The 17,936-nt window shown below is 40.3% G+C and overlaps 1 protein-coding gene and 1 pseudogene across 1 annotated transcript; one reads left to right on the top strand and one right to left on the bottom strand.

Moving 5' to 3' along the window:
* Nucleotides 1-1,957, bottom strand: part of LOC111540655 — a 100,368-nt pseudogene extending 98,411 nt beyond the window's left edge.
* A 6,955-nt stretch (nt 1,958-8,912) lies between these two features.
* C10H12orf71 (chromosome 10 C12orf71 homolog) lies at nt 8,913-10,393 on the top strand. The gene is made up of 2 exons (XM_023209026.1): nt 8,913-9,476; nt 9,985-10,393. Exons 1-2 carry the CDS (start codon nt 8,952-8,954, stop codon nt 10,288-10,290), a joined length of 831 nt encoding a protein of 276 aa, XP_023064794.1. The 5' UTR covers nt 8,913-8,951; the 3' UTR covers nt 10,291-10,393.
* Nucleotides 10,394-17,936: the final 7,543 nt, after the last annotated feature.

Below are 17,936 nucleotides of genomic sequence, written 5' to 3'. Positions count from 1 at the left end.
GTAGTTCTCAGATGAGAACAGCAGCAGCTGTGGCCAGGCAGCCCAGTTTTGGGAAGGCTCTCAGTGCACCACAGTCTGCAGACACCCAGCCCACACCCTCCGTGCCGCCAAGATGTCCAAGAGGAAGGTCAGCCCAGCTGAAGCGTCGGTGAAGGGAGACCCCATGAAGAGATCTGCAAGGTGGTCCACTAAACCTGCTCCAACAAAGTGAAACAAAGCCCAAAAAGGCAGCAGGAAAAGATAAATCTTCAGACAAAAAAAAAAAAAAAGCAAACGAAAGGGGAAAAAGGAAAAAACAGGCTGAAGTGGCTGATCAAGAAACTAAAGATTTATCTGCAGAAAATTGAGACACTAAAAGCAAGGAGAGTCCAGCCTTGGGTGAAGCCACAGAGAAAGACACCAAGTCTGACTGATATCACATACTATGTCTTATCAGTGTCCCTGACTCCCTTCTTGTACAATCCAGAGGAATATTTTTACCCACTATTTTGTAAATGGAAGTTTTTTAGTAGTTCTAGAAATATTTTTAAGAAAGAGAGAATCCTACCTCATCACATCACATTTTTTAAGGATAAACGCTTTTATTTAACAGGTGAAATCATTCACTGGTTGTGAAAATAGTGTGGGATTATGGCAGGCTTTGACTGCAGGCTTTGACTGTCAATTATGGCAGGCTTTGACTGTCTTGAGTGTCAGCTTAACATTCTATAGATGGGGGATTAGCTTTCATATACTATAACACAAAGTACAGTAAATGGCAATATGGAGTCACAGTCCTGCATTTAATGTCTCAAACATTTTTGATTACTTCTGTTCTCATGTTGGTTTTCAGTAGAACTGTTTGCTAAAAAATACTGCTCTTTGGTCATGGCTCTCCCTGTCAGAACGGCATGCAGTCTGTAGCATCTGTGGTCATGGTAGTCCTATTTTCCTAATAAATTTCTTATGCTATGAAAGTTTGAAAATTTGAGTATGCAGTGTATATGTTATTAAATTCTGAATTGGTATGACATATGTAACAGGCTATCAACATTTAAAGATACTAGTACTTGATATCCTCTTAAGGAAAATTAAGAGAACATTATCATCTCTATTTTATAGATGCAGCAAAGGCAGGTTAAAAATGAGCCTGCTGCTGCTAGAAGTGGCAGGATGCAGGGCCTGGAATCTGATAGTCCTGTTTCTAAATGCTTTGGAGGAAATTTGGTCACCTGATGCTGTCAAGAAAGTTAGCCCAATCCTGATGCTAGAATACTGTCCCATCTGCTGCTAATGAAACTTTTTGTTCAGTGTTCTCCAGATCCACCAAAGGACAGAGCACAGGGACTGTCTAGAGCAGCTCTGTCCATCAGGACTTTCTGAGATGACATAAATGTTTTGTTCACCTGACTAATAAGGTAGCCACTAGTACAGGTGGTCACCAACCACTTGAAATGTGGCTAATGTGACTGAAGAACCAATTTTTGTTTAATTCCATTTAAATTTTAGTAGCCGCATGTGGCTAGTGTCCACCCTGTTGGACAGCACAGTTTTGGAGCTTACAGAACAAGGTTCTGTGATGTTTTTGTGCCTGCTGGCCATTAAATGTTACATGTACAGCAGAATTCAGTCTGTAAGTTGCATTCATGGCCAAGCTAGATGGTAAAGCTGTGGGAGAGGGAACCTGTAGCTCCCCTCTGTTAGCCCGGTGGACTATGTCAACTCATGATGCATGAACAACTCAGCGGAGGTCAGTTCTCAAAAGCGGCAGCATACTGCAGGGAGTCTCTGGACTCTGGAGGCGAATCTAGGACCTCTGAATTGCACAACTTAATATTAGAATGAAAATACACAACTCAGAGGCTGTCATAAAACGAAACTACCAACCACAGGAAAGCACCAAGCAGAGTGTGTAGCCTTTGGCAGCGGTATGATGCGGTTTAACCTTGTGTACACCAACACACTCTGTTTTCACCATCTGCCCCCCACTTTAATTAAGTACATGAGCCTTGATAAGGTTGTGTCTGGGAATGAACATACAAACAGAGCATAGGAAATCATACCCATCCTCTCCCTGCCCCCGAAAACAAACATTATAAATATTTCAGCTAAGAATTTGGTTTGGAAGAAGGAAGTCCTTGTCACAATAATTCTCATAAAGCAAAATAAGCAACTGAAATAAGGCAATGTCCTTGTTTCTGAAGAGCATCACTTGAAGCCCATTTACTTGGTTCTTTTTTTTCCCTTAATTGTTTTTACTGGTAAAATACATATAAAATTTACCATTTTTGGGAGAAAAGAGGGAAAGGGAAGATATCTGTCAACAGGTACAAAGTTTCAGTTAGACAAGAGGAATAAGTCTGGTGCTCTATTGCATAGCAAGGCAATGACAGTTAATAATAATGTACTGTATACTTAAAAATGGCTAAAAAAGATGATTTCAAATGTTCTCACCACAGAAAAGATAAATATTTCAAATGATGGCTATGGTAATTAGCTTGATATGACCATTACACAATATGCATATCCAAATATCATGTTGTACCCCATAAACATATAAATGTCAATTAAAAATCACTTTAATAAAAGAAAAAATACCATTTTAATCATTTCTAAGTGTACAGTTTAGTAGTATTATGTACTAAGTATATACTAGTATATAATACTAAATATTATTTCAAATTTACTTAAGTTTTTGTCCTCAAAGGTAAAACAATATCCTAATATGTAAAACAGCATTTAAACATGCATAAGATTAACATCAAATTCAGAACAATGCTCATAAGGGAAGCAAGAAAAGAAGGGGTTCAGGAAAGAAATAAAAGGGGGCTTAAGTTTTATCTGTATTTTATTTTTAAATATATAATGAATTAAATATGGCAAAATGCTAAGACTTGAACTGAGATTTAAGTACAAAGGCATTTGTCATGTCATTTTCTATATGTTAATGTATTCTTTTAACTTTTTTTTTTTTTTTTTTGAGGTGGAGTTTCACTCTTGTTGCCCAGGCTGGAGTGCAGTGGTGTGATCTCAGCTCACTGCAACCTCCACCTCCTGGGTTCAAATGATTCTCCTGCCTCAGCCTCCTGAGTAGCTGGGATTACAGGCATCTGCCACCATGCCTGGCTAATTTTCTGTATTTTTAGTAGAGAAGGGGTTTCACCATGTTGGCCAGGCTAATCTTGAACTCCTGACCTCAGGTGATCCACCCACCTCAGCCTCCCAAAGTGCTGGGATTACAGGATTGAGCCACCGTGCCCAGCCCTTCCTTTAACTTTTTATTGTGACCTAATTTTAGACTTGCAGAGAAGTTGCAAACACAGTACAGAGTATCCATATACTTCTCAGCTTACACCGCAATGTTAACATCTTACACAACCATAGTACAATGATCAGACCAGGATATTAACTTGGATACAACATGATTAACTAAAACAAAGATGGTATTGGAATGTCCCGTTTTTCCACTAGTGTCCTTTTTTATTCTATAATCCTATCTAGAATCACACATTGCATTTGGCGGTTACTTCTCCTTAGTCTCTTGCAGTCTGTGACAGTACTTCAGTCTTTCCTTGCCTTTCTTGACTTGACACTTGTCAGTTACTTTGTCAAATGTCCCACAATTGGAGTTTGTCAGATACTTTCTAATGATTAGGTTGAGATTATACATTGTTGACAAGAATACCAAGGAAACTATGCTCTGCCATCAGTGCCTTCCATCACAGGTTCAGGATGCCTCTTTTCTGTATGCTTAAAATATTTCATAATTTCAATACATAAAAAATAAATAAATAGCTGTATTACTCCGGGTTCTGTAGAGGTACAAAATCAATAGGAGGTGGACGGATGAGAGGAAGGAGAAAGAAGAAAGAAAAAGGAAGGAAGGAAGGAAGGAAGGAAGGAAGGAAGGAAGGAAGGAAGGAAGAGAGGGAGAGAGGGAGGGAGGGAAGGAGGAAGGGAAAGAGAAATAGAAATAGAAAGGAGGGAGATTTTAAGGAATTGGCTCATGCAATTATGTAGGCTGAGAAGTCTCAAGATCTGCCAACTGCAAACTGGAGACCCAGAAAACCCAATGGTATAATTCCAATCTGAGTCTGAAGGCTTGAGAAGCAGGAGGGCTAATAGTGTAAGTGCCAGTCTGATTCCAGGAGCAGAGAAGGACTGTGCAAAATCTCCTTTACTCAGTGCTTTTTTTCACTCAGGCCTCAGTGGATAGGATGATGTCCACCCACATTGGGGAGGGCAATCTGCTTTACTGGGTCTACTGATTCAAATACTAGTCCATACAGAAATGCCCTCGTGGACACCCCCAGAATAATGTTGAACAAATACTTAAGCACCACATGGCCGAGCCAGGATGACACAATAAAATTATGCATCATAACAGCTTAACTTCTAAATTAGAAACTTCCTACTCCATATATTTAGGTTCCAAATCCCATCAAGTCAAATGGATCTCAGGAAATGTTCCAATTCTTAATTATTATTGGCTTCAGGCCTAAAACATTATAAAGTTACTACATACTACCATTTCTAAAACTTAGAGAATCTTTATTATAGTTGATCTTGCTTCAAGAGATAAGGCAGTCTATACTACTTAGATAATGTAATAATTGTAATCCAAGAGAAGCTAGACCTGCAAGTCAAATTAAGGCCCTAAGAAAAAAATTAACATGAGGTGTATTGTTAATGAGGACCCCCAAATCCCCTGATTTTATTTTGGAAGCGAAAGTGAAGTTATCATTTAGAATTGACTACATTCCTCAGCATACCATCCTAAGAATGATGTCTGTCATTGCTATTTCTATGATGCTTTAGAAAGAAAAACCTAAATGATTATGTATTTTTCTATGGCAAAAAAAGAGTGTGTTTCAGGCACTTTCATGACCTGAGTTGTATATACTAAAAGTTGTGTACACACACACAGATTGTAGAGAATATATCTGATATGGTTTTGCTGTGTCCCCACCCAAATCTCAAATTGTGGCTCCCGTAATTCCCAAGTGTTGTGGGAGAGACCTGGTGGGAGGTATTTGAAACATGGTGGTGGGTCTTTCCTGTGCTGTTCTTGTGATAGTGAATAAGTCTCACGAGATGTGATAGTTTTATAAAAGGGAGTTCCCCTGTACATGCTCTCTCTCTTGACTGCCGCCATGTAAGACATGACTTTGTTCCTCCTTTGCCTTCTGCCATGATTGTGAGGCCTCCCCAGCCACATGGAACTGTGAGTCCATTAAATCTTTTTCCTTATAAACAACTCAGTCTTGGGTATAACTTTATTAGCAGTGTGAGAACAGACTAATACAATATATCTACAAATATACTGTAGATAAATGGTATAAATAAGTAAAATTTCAAGTTTTCTCTGAGGGTGCCTCCCTTTGAAGCTCTTCTGTCCTCAGGATCACTCTAAACTTTGCTGGTTTAGGCAGGAAAATCATTTCTTCTTTAAATGTTTATATTCAGTTCAAAGTGCTCCATTTCCATGAGTAATGACAAAACATAGCTTCCACCCCTACCACCTCCACTCTAGCTGCATGGAGAGGAAACTACTTATGAATTCTCTTCTAGGACCCCAGAGTTCTGGAAGGCAGTCATTGAGTTTTCATGAAAAGCCAGAACAAGGACTCCAGATCCCATTATGCCAAAGAGGAAGCTGAATACTTATTTTAAATTTCATTTTAGCCTGCCCCAAATGTGGACACCATTGTTAGGCCAGTCCTGTATACCATACGTACCTTTTGCAAGTCTCTTAGAACAAGCTGTTCCCCTTAAAGGATTTTCTTCCAAGGAACCAGAACATGGGTTTATTTTGGCCTGGATCAGCTCCTCCAGGAATCTTCCAGGGAGGAGGTGGGTGGTCAGCCTCCTGAGACAAGAGTGTGTAGAGGTCAGGATATGGGCTCTGAAGCCAGACTACCTATGTTTGAATCCAGGTTCTGGGTTTATGATCGGGGAATGTGAGAGAGTTATACAACCATTCATGCCTTGGTTCCTTCTATTGAATGGGGCAAATGATGATACTTAACTGATTGAGTTGCTGTGAGGATTAAAAAATGACACATGTCAAGTGCTTAGTACAAGACCTGGCATATAATAAGTGTTAAATAAGTGCTAGGGAAAATTAGCCAGGCATGGTGGTATACACCTGTAGTCTTAGCTACCTGGGAGGCTGAGGAAATTTGCTTGAGGCCAAGGAGTTTGAGGCTGCAGTGAGCTATGACGGCATCACTGCACTCCAGCCTGGGCAACAGAGTGAGACCCCGTCTCTAAAAATAAAAAATAAAATAAAATAAATGCCATGGGGCCGGGCATGGTGGGTGGCTCACGTCTGTAATACCAATACTTTGGGAGGCCGAGGAGGGCAGATCACTTGACGTCAGGAGTTTGAGACCAGCCTGACCAACATGGAGAAACCTCATCTCTACTAAAAATACAAAAAGTTAGCCAGGTGTCATGGCCCATGCCTGTAACCCCAGCTACTCAAGAGGCTGAGGCAGGATAATTGCTTGAACCCAGGAGACGGAGGTTGCAGTGAGCTAAGACCGTGCCACTACACTCTGGCCTGGGTGAAAAGCAAGACACCATCTCAAATAAATAAATAAATAAATAAATGCTAGGGAACATGTGGCTTCTGACTTAAACACCTTCCAGGATTAATCCAGGTCCACAATCACCCAGGGGAGCTGTGAGCAGTCTGTGGGCACCTGTCAGGCTGCATCTCTTGGGTAGTAGAAGCTGCTTCTTTCTAACTGTAACTCTGCCTATTTCTTCTATCATATCATCAGAATTCCTTAAACATCTTATTTAACAGAATATACAAATTTAAGCCAGTTCTATAGTGAAAAACCTGAGAGTGAGTCATGGCAAACTTTAACTGTAATCTTGTAAGACGGAAATGGAGACAGACAAATATTGGGAAAAGATCTTAAGAAAATTGATGAATCCAATAGCAGGTCAGATAAGCGTTTCTTGGTTTTCTGCTTTCCATTTGTAAGCATGTCTGTGTGTGTGTGTGTGTCTGTGCGTGTGTGTGCATGTGTGTGTATGTATGTGTATGTTTATACCCATGGCCCTTATTTAGAGCTCTACATCTCCTAAGGACGGGAACCATCTGCCACCTGACAAGAGAGAAGTAACCTCCATGCATTTGTCCTTCTACCCTCAAGAGGGATCCTCTTCAGCCCAGGATGGTATAGACACAGATAATTTTGGAAACAAAGGGATAGATTCTGTGGCTTTCTATCCCCTTTTTTCCTTTTCTCTTTCCACATTCCTGGCTCTAACTCGGTTCTTTCTGTTGCCATGGTAACCAACAGTCTCAGAACACAGACTTCTGACAGCTGGACTTTTAGCCACAGAGACTCAGGATGTGAAAGATTTCTCATGTCTCCCCTTTTTGCCTCAGGAGTTAGCAGCACTTCTTCCAGGTGGGCAGCTACCAGGGCAGGGTGTGACAGTGTGTGTGTGTGTGTGTGCACGTGCACATTCTTCCAGCCCTACTTGGGGCTTCACAGAAAAAGCTGGACTAAACAGTGCCATCGGATGGTGGGAGGATGGGCATCTAAATACCAAAAGCTTTCTGGAAAGTAATTTGGTATCAACTACCACGAGACTTTAATATGTTTGTGGGGTTTGGTCCATTAATCCTACATATAGAAAAATAAGAGACATACTCAAAGATTTATGGAAAAGTGGGTTTACTACAGATTTATTTAGTAAAGGCAGTAACTACCACCTAATTGTCATTAATAAGAAGTGGTTTAAAATTGCAGAGTAACCATATATGTGTTTGTTGTAGGCTATGGGATAAAATAATTTCAGTTTCAACTGATGTCATATCCACACTTACATATATGTATATGTGGACATATTGTATAAATGTACAGATATGTATATGTGTGTTTATATAAACAGAAAAGATAAGGAAGTCCATCAAAATGTTTTGATAGTTATTATTATCTTTAGAAGGTAGGACTATAGCATATTTACTTTCATCTTCATACTTTTCTATATTTTTCCAATTTTATACAATGATCATCCTTTTCTTTTATGACACAAGATCTTACAACCATAGTAGGACAAATGATGAGAAGTGAAGATGCTTAGTAGAGAGCATTATAACACAATGAAATAAGTTTTGAAAGGCAGAAGGCTGCCTCTTCTGCCCTTCACTGAGAGATTGTAAAAATTGGATAATACTGGCCGGGCCCGGTGGTTCATGCCAGTAATCCCAGCACTTTGGGAGGCTGAGGTGGGTGGATCACAAGGTCAGATCGAGACCACCCTGGCTAACACAGTGAAACTCCTTCTCTACTAAAAATACAAAAAATTAGCCGGGCATGGTGGCACACACCTGTAGTCCTAGCTATCTGGGAGGCTGAAGCAAGAGAATCTCTTGAACCCGGGAGACGGAGGTTGCAGTTAGCTGACACCATACCACTGCACTCCAGCCTGAACAACAGAGAGAGGTTCTGTCTCAAAAAAAAAAAAAAAAAAAAAAAAAGAAGAAGAAGAAGATTGGATAATACTTCTATCTAAATGGGGTAGTACTGAATAGAAAAGGGAATAGGGCTGGGTGTGGTGGCTCATACCTACAATCTCAGCACTTTGGGAGGCCAAGGTGAGTGGATCACCTGAGGTCAGGAGTTTGAGACCAGCCTGGTCAACACGGTGAAACCCCATCTCTACTAAAAATACAAAAATTAGCTAGGTGTGGTGGCAGGTGCTTGTAGTCCCAGCTACTCGGGAGGCTGAGGTTGCAGTGAGCCAAGATCGCACCACTGCATTCCAGCCTGGGAGACAGAGTGAGATTCCATCTCAGAACAAAAAGAAAAAAGAAAAGGGAATGGATAATGTTTTTGTTTAAGTACTATGATTCTCTTCTCCCCAGTCCCATCTATTTTTTTCTTTTTTCTTTTTTTCTTTTTTGAAGCTTCTCGGGTTGAAAGAGATTTGTGCCTTTGAACTCCATGGCATATTCATCCTCTAACAGCGACATAGAGGACTACAGCTCCAAATCCAGTTCAAACCTGAGCCTCTCTGTGGGCTATTTCCCCTGTGAGGATACCCCCTGTGAGGACACAACCTCCTGTGAAGACGCAACTTCCAAGGGTCCTTCCATCCACTTTCTCCCTCCCATCCAAGGGGCATGGGGGACTGAAAGGATAAGGAGATGCATGAAGAGACAAGACCAAATTCAGGATGAACTGGAGCAGTTTTGCAAACTCAGCATCTTCCTGGCCTGGGACGTGGACGTCAGCTCTGATAACACAGACTCAATAGCTAATAGGCTTCTAAATGGAGACAACCAGTGGATAGATGAGTTACCAAAAGAGAGAAAAAGCCTGTCTGTCAGCAAACTGAATAATCTTGTGCAAGAGTTTCAGACATTTCTAGAAAATCTGAAAGATAATGAAGATGACGATGCCATGTTTCCTGAAATGACTCAGAAAGATTTCCAGCTGTCCGGCGGCTCCCCTCCGGAAGTGGTTCAGGTCAGTCATCAAGAACATGATGCTTGTCAAGACCTGCCCAAGTGCAAACCACCAGAAAACAAAGATGTTATGCAGTCTCCACGGAGTCCTCTAAGGCTTAAGGAACATGAGCTGGCTGAGGAGAGCAGAGATGCCTCACAGGACAGCAAGAGATAGGCCTGGGTTGAACCACAGAATCTTACGACCACTGGGAGGAGGCAGGTCCCAGGGAGTCTGACATGATACCAGTGGGAGACAGATAACAAGGAAAGGAGTCAGGGTGAAGTTGTAGGGAAAAGACTGAGGAATGCTTAGGGAAACAAGAGGGTAGCAAGCAAGGAGAAGGGCTAACAACTATATCTCCCTCCCTACCAAAAACATATATGTTTAGTATTAATGAGCATTGAAACTCTGCATTGACACTTGGGCTATTTTTGGTAAAAGGATGTGAGTTCCACAAATGAGTAAATGTTGACTTAGCTGCTGTCATGGTTATGCCTACCTAACACGTCCTTCTTTTTCATGGCAGATGATAAGCCAGGCAACTGCCAGCGAAAGGACAAGTACTCTAGAGATCTCCTCAATCCTGTCAGAGCAGCCAGAGAAGGATGACACTCCTTCCCACACACAGGCCCAGTGCTGCCTGAACTTGGGGTGGGCCTTCAGCTGGCTGAGTCAGCGTATCCTCTCCCCTCTGCTGAGGAGAGATCACCCTGTGAAGGCCACCAAGAGTCCCCATCGGCCAGCACCAAGGAAAAGACTCTTTCACAGAGGCAAGAGAATTCAACCTCAAGAAACCCTCGAATTAGGACATCCCATAGAGACAGATTTTTAAACTTTTTGGAAAGTTTAAGATAATCCATAATGGGGATTCCATTAATAATCCCCATCAGTTTATTTTTTCCTCAGTAAACAAAATAAATGCTCTTGTTACCCCATGTCTTCCTCTTCCAGCACACCATCTTGACTCACATTTCAAGCATATGTGGGCCAGGCACGGTGGCTCACGCCTGCAAGGGAGTGAGGCAGGTGGATCACCTGAGGTCAGGAGTTTGAGACCAGCTGGGCCAACATGGCAAAACCCCATCTCTACTAAAAATACAAAAATTAGCTTGGCATGGTGGTGGGCACCTATAATCCCAGCTACTCAGGAGGTTGAGGCAGGAGAATCACTTTAACCTGGGGGCAGAGGTTGCACTGAGCCGAGATCACACCACTTCACTCCAGCCTAGGCAAAAGAGCGAAACTCTGTCTCAAAAAAAATAAATAAATAAAATAAAAAATTAAAATTAAAGAAAAATTTTAAAAAAGAAAAGTATATCTGTTGTCTAGAAGACAAATTTATTCTCAGGAAATTTAAGTAGTATTATGCTTCCTAAATTGAAGTATTGTTTTTCTCTCCTCTCACCCATTCTTACTATATTTTACCCTAGTTTATCTATTTTGTGTGTTTTAACCTATTTTATCATTAACCCAAATCCCAATTTTCAGTAGGCAGCAGCGTGGCCCATCAGATTTCCACAGTGGCAGGATGATTTGGGTTGAACTTGCAGGGCTTGAGCGAGTGGCAGTGGGTATTGAGTCACTGAGGAAATTAATTTTCATTTCAGGAGCTCGGACAGCAGTTTTGATACTCCCCAGAGACCTGACGGGTTCTAGCATGTGTTGCCTGGCTGTAGTAGTGGCCCACTTAGGAGCAATGTGAGGACTGTGAACACTACTTCACCACTCTAGGTCTAGCTGTCCTCATTCAAAAGACGTGGAAGATAATAGTACATACCTCACAGGGTTAGTGTGAGAGTTTATGAGGTAACACAAGCACTTGATAAATATTATTACTGTTGTTGCAAGTAGACATTCTCCTGAGGAACACTCCAGACAACTTGTTCAAGGGATATCTAAGAGTGAAAGTTAATTAAGAGTCAATTCTCACACAGAGCAGTATTTACCAAAAGTTCAGAGTTTTCAGCAAATCTTAACCAAATCCTCTCCCAACCCATTCCATTCTGCCCTCTGAAACTCCTTTGCAATTTTCATTGAACGTTCCACTAAATGTCAACTTCTTTGAGGAAGGCTGCCCTCAGCCTTCTTGTCCTGACTCTTACCTCTCCAGTATCTCTACCATCCTCCTCATTCAACCACAGGTTCACTCAACGTCCTCCTTCTTCTGCTGACACTACCATCCTGTGTGACTTTCAGAGTTTATGTGGCAAAGCATATGACTCTTCAGTTTCAAATTCCTTCCTTTCCTCAATTTCAATTCCCTATCCCTCTCCTTCCTCTCTTCTTCCTTCCTTCTACAAATATTTAGCAAATAGGAGTGCCAGATACTTTTCTAGCTTGCAGAAAAAAAAAAAAAAAAAAAAAAAAAAAAAAAACCAAAGAAACAACCCCTCACTCTTTAGGCTCAAGCAACTTGTTTAAGACATAAAGTCAGGCAAACATATGATTATAAAGGGTATGAGTGATAATACTCTGTAGTGAGTATACACTGAGTTCTAATGAAAAAAAAAATAACCCATTCAGCATGGGGAGGTTGGTTGTAAAAGGTTTCCTATATGAGATTCTTTGAGTTATAAATGAGATTATTTAAGGTGGAGAACTTTAACTGACTTTAATTAGTGTGGAATGGAGGTATGAGATCTTGGCTGGTTAATAATGCATGTGAAAGACAGTGTGGTGAATATGGCCTAGGAAAGGCAGTACAGTAGGAGGGAGGAGATTAAAAAAAAATAGGGCCCTTTTAGGAATATATGCTCAAGGTCACACCCTGAGACCTCTCACTTCTTCCACCTCCCTGAGAACACCTGTCTAACCCACAACTCACTTGAACTCACTCCACCTTTGCCTGTTCTTTGACTTCACCAAGATTTGGAGTCCTGTCACCACACCCGTTCCCCGACTTCCATCCACTTCTGTCTAGATCCAACCCATACACCTCCTTCCCAAACTTGGCATGTCTACCACCTCCAGTAACATCTGCCATACCTTGCCCTTCTCTTCTCCCAAATCTTAAAATCTATACTTACCAAATTCCCCAAGGGGACCCTCTTGCTCCTCACTGCAGCCAACACACAAAACCATAGGGATTTCCCTCTGCATTCCCTGACTGCCTGGGAAAATCATCCTTAAAGATCCTGCTCTAGAGTAACTATGGGACAATATTGATCCCTCAGGAAAAGGATTATGACCCTCCTTTAGCTGCCCCCTAGTCCCTGCCCTGCCACTTTCTTGCCATGACCTGTACTTTTCAGTCCTCTTTATAGATCTATTTTGCCTGTAGACTGTGAGCTCTCAAGGACAAGTGCCAGGTCTTAGTTCCTTTTTATTGCAAATCCTAACACAGTGTGCCAGGTGCAGTGGCTCATGCCTGTAATCCCAGCACTTTGAGAGGCTGAGTTGGGTAGATCACTTGAGGTCAGGAGTTTGAGACCAGTCTGGGCAACATGGTGAAATGCTGTCTCTACGAAAAATACAAAAATTAGCCATGTGTGGTTGCCGGTACCTGTAATCCCAGACACCTGGGAGGCTGAGGCAGGAGGATCATTTGTACCCAGGAGGCAGAGGCTGCAGTGAGCTGAGATAGCACCATTGCACTCCAGCCTGGGCGATGGAGCGAGACGCTGTCTCAAATAAAACAACAACAAAAAAAAAAACAAAATCCTAACACGGTGTTTAGTAATGAGTAATCTAGCTCTCTGACTTTATGTAATTCTTTATATGTTCTTAATACATCCTGTCTACATAATTTTTAAAAAGTCAAATACAACAGCTTAAAGAGTTGCTATTCTTTAAGTCAAAAGTGACTGGTCAGTAGGGTCAGAATTAGGAATGAAAAGGGAGGCAGACAAGAAGAGAACATGGCCATCAAGTAGAAGTCAAGTGATACGGCGACCTATCAATTGAGAAATCTATTAAGACTAAAGGAAATCAGAAACTAAATTGAAAATTTAATTCAACAAATATGCCTGGAGCCTTATTGTTGCTTTAGACTAGACACTATGATAGGCCTGGAAGAAAGATGACATCTCTTACTCTCAAGAGACTTGCAATCAATTTTTTTATTTTAATTCTTACTCTAGTAATTAAGCTCTAAGAAAAACTCCACCAAAATACTTTAGAAGACTGTCTACACAGAATAAGATGCACTGTTCTTTAGTGAGATTTCTGACATACTTGTGTTTATTCATCAGTGTTTTATAAACCTGCTTGGCAGGTATGAACCTGTCCCTAAAATTTAAGCAATGTGCTCTCCAAGCCTTTACAATAAAGTAAGCCTTCCATACCCTTTGAGGTTGACTGGCATGCTATATATTAGAAAGCAGGACAAAGTATTTTAAAATAGGAAATATCTCAGTATCTCTTCATTATAGTTTCAAATATGTTATCAGCCAGGCACAGTGGCTCATGCCTATAATCTCAGCACTTTGGGAGGCCAAGGTTCAAGGATCACTTGAGCCCAGGAGATTGAGACTAGCAAATTCACGGCTCAAGAATATGCATGGGTGCAAGTCTAACTGGCCATAAGAACAGTGTCTAAAATCCTCTTACGAAACAAAAGAAAAATAAAGCAAATTATAAATGATTTCCTGGAGAGTGCTAAAGTCCTTACTCCAATAATAAAGAACAATTTTGTTGACTTAAAAGAAACAGTTAATTGCTTCAAAAACATATCTCCTCATTATAAATTGCAAGTGGGAGAACTTATATAGCATACAGGACAATCTCCAATTTCAAGATGGACGGGTGGGTTTTATATTGCAATACCTGGAGTCAATCTTTTCCTACTACCTACTAATACCTCAAACAAATAGAACGACGCTGCGCTTTCAGAAGTGAAATAAGATCTTCATCAGATAACACTCACTGAGTGAGCCAGTCATGAGCAGAATGAGTAAAAAGCCTCAGGATAAATTCCCCCAAAGGATTATTAGCCTAGATCAAAAAGTACCAAGACAAAACAATTTCTGCTTTATTCCACCTTTCAAAGGAATTCCATGGTTTTAATGACCATTTGATTTCAATATAACATGCTTTATAAGGAACTACTTCTAAGGCATTTTCAAATGGTATAATATACACCATAGCTTTTCAGATTGTGGCATTGAAAGAAAATTCATCTCATTACTACGAATTCTCTCAGTCCAAAAGAAAATCAGAATGGCAATTTATTTAGTTTTCCCTCATCTGCATCAGTAAAGATTAATTTAAGTACAAATCTCTAAAATAAAGAGCTCCCACCCTAGGGTAGAGGTTTCCCGCAAACCCACTCAGAAAGGAAAAGAAAACCCTTCAAACATCTTCATAGTTAATGTGTGTTTGGATAGTTGTTTTCAAGTTTCACTTTCATCGATCCTTCTGTCATGCATCTTTGGGGCCAAGATTTTCCTCAAGCAGAGCATGGGGATGGAAAGGAGAACTTTTCTTCATTAAAATGACTTTAGAAATCAAGTTAGTACCATATTTCAACCAGCAATTTAATAACTGATTTATATAAGGATCAAAAATAGATGTTAAAACTATTGAGTGAATCACTGCCAGGGAAAAAAACATGCACATAGTCTCTAAGATGACCCCGCAGGTGCCTTCTTAGTCATCAAGAGGATTGGGCACCTTTACAATGGAGAGGTTTGGTCAACACCAACTTAGCCAAGTGATTAAACTTAACCTAGCTAATATCATACACCTTTTGAAGAGCAGCAATGTACACTTGCTAGCAATGTTTAATTTGAATCTAATTATGAGGACACCAACAGTTAGATGAATCTAGACTATAGGACATTTTACCAGACAACTGTCTTTGACTTTTAAAACATGTTAACATCATAAAACACAAAATAAGAAAACACAAAAAAGACAGGGAGACAAGAGAGCTCATAAAAGAGATGAAAGAAACATGACAACCAATTGCTCTTTGTAATTTTTTTTTTTTTTTTTTTTTTTTTTTTTTTTTGAGACAGAGTCTTGCTCTGTTGCCCAGGCTGGAGTGTAGCAGTGCAATCTCGGCTCACTGCAAGCTCCACCTCCCGGGTTCATGCCATTCTCCTGCCTCAGCCCCCTGAGTAGCTGGGACTACAGGCACCTGCCACCACACCTGGCTAATTTTTTGTATTTTTAGTAGAGACGGGGTTTCTCCATGTTGGTCAGGCTTGTCTCAAACTCCTGACCTCAGGTGATCCACCCACCTCGGCCTCCCAAAGTGCTGGGATTACAGGCGTGAGCCATTTTTGATGGAATCTTTGATTAAAACCAAAAGCAAAACAAAGACTATGGTAAAGGGCATTTTTTTTTCTGAATGTGGACTGTACATTAGATAATATGACTGAATATTTGCTGGGTATAATGAGAATATAATGGCTATATAGGAGAATGTCCTGGGTTCTTAGGAAATTTAGACTGAAATATTTAAGGATGAAAGTGTCATGATATCTGCAACTTACTTTCAATTTGTCCAGGAAAAAAAGAGAGAGAGAAAATGAGAAAGCAAAGATGGGGAAAATATAAAGAAAAGCTCAGTAAGTAGGTAGCACAGATCTCTATTAAAGTATTACATCTGCTATATTTGTATGAAAGTAATAGCTTATGAGGTATATATATATATGTATGTGTGTGTATATATATATTTAAAACATTAAACATTTACTCTAAACAAAGATAATAATTTGATTTCTGAAGTGATATAAACTGGGCAAATTCTTTAATCTGGATTCATTCATTGATCCTGGCACCTGCCTTTGGGTTCACAGCTGGCTGCAAAGAATTTTCAGTCTCATAGATTGATAAATATTCTTCCTTCAAGTCCTAACTATAAAAAGCCAAATTGGTTCAGTTGAAAACAGACTAGCATCTAGGTAATATTCCAGAACATGTAAGATTTCAGGAGTTTATCTAGCTTTGCTGAGATTAAAAAGAATAATTTTTGCCAAATGGAGAAGTAGGTCCTCTGTCCTTTGAAATGTTTGCAAGTTTCAAAGCCTGAATATCTCATGTTTACCTTCAAAACATAGTACATTTCTGTTTCTCACAAATCAAGAACAGCTTGACACTTATAATGCTAATAATTTCTTCAAATTGTTTTGACGTTTTCCTTTATTTTGAGCAGTGACAGATTGTTCTGCTTCTTCTAACCTAACAAGAACAGGCATAGTCACTGTATAATGTATTGTACATTCTGGGGGACTTCTGAGAGTGGGAGTGTGCTCTATATAGTCTTTTGTTGTTGTTGAGACAGAGTCTCACTCTGTTGCATAAGCTGGGGTGCAGTGGCATGATCTCTGCTCACTGCAACCTCCACCTCCTGGGTTCAAGTGATTCTCATGCCTCAGTGTCCCAAGTAGCTGGGACTACATGCATGCACAACCACATGGGCTAATTTTTATATTTTTAGTAGAGACAGGGTTTCACCATGTTGGCCAAGCTGGTCTCGAAATCATGGCCTCAAGGAACTGGTTTTTTGAAAAGATTAACAAAATAGATAGACAGTTAGCCAGACTAATAAAGAAGAAAAGAGAGAACAATCAAATAGATACAATAAAAAATGATAAAGGGGATATCGCCACTGATCCCACAAAAATACAAACTACCATCAGAGGATACTATAAACACCTCTACACAAATAAACTAGAAAATGTAGAAGAAATGGATGAATTCCTGGACGCTTATACCCTCCCAAGACTAAACCAGGAAGAAGTCAAATCCCTGAATAGACCAATAACAAGTTTTGAAATTGAGGCAGTAATTAATAGCCTACCAACCAAAAAAGCCCAGGACCAGATGGATTCACAGCCAAATTCTACCAAAGGTACAAAGAGGAGCTGGCACCATTCCTTCTGAAACTATTCCAAACAATCGAAAATGAGGGAAACCTCCCTAATTCATTTTATGAGGCCAGCATCATCCTGATACCAAAACCTGGTGGAGACACACACACACTCACACACACACACACACACACACACACACACACACAATTCAGGCCAATATCCCTGATGAACATCAATGCAAAAATCCTCATAAAATACTGGCAAACCAAATCCAGCAGCAAATCAAAAGCTTATCCATCATGATGCAGTTGGCTTCATCCCTGGGATGCAAGGCTGGTTCAACACATGCAAATCAATAAACATAATCCATCACTTAAACAGAACCAATGACAAAAGCCACATGATTATCTCAATAGATGCAGAAAAGGCCTTCAATAAAATTCAACACCACTTCATACTAAAAAAATCTCAACAAAGTAAGTATTGATGGAATATATCTCAAAATAGTAAGAGCTATTTATGACAAATCCATAGCCAGTATCATACTGAATGGTCAAAAGATGGAAGCATTCCCTCTGAAAACCGGCACAAGACAAGGATGCCCTCTCTTACCACTCCTATTCAACACAATACTGGAAGTTCTGGCCAGGGCAATCAGGCAAGAGAAAGAAATAAAGGGTATTCAAATAGGAAAAGAGGAAGTCAAAATGTCTCTGTG

Source organism: Piliocolobus tephrosceles, chromosome 10 (genome assembly GCF_002776525.5).
Source record: "Piliocolobus tephrosceles isolate RC106 chromosome 10, ASM277652v3, whole genome shotgun sequence".
NCBI lineage: Eukaryota > Metazoa > Chordata > Mammalia > Primates > Cercopithecidae > Piliocolobus > Piliocolobus tephrosceles.
The sequence above is the reverse complement of the archived record's forward strand: the minus strand, read 5'-3'. Positions and strand labels throughout refer to the sequence as shown.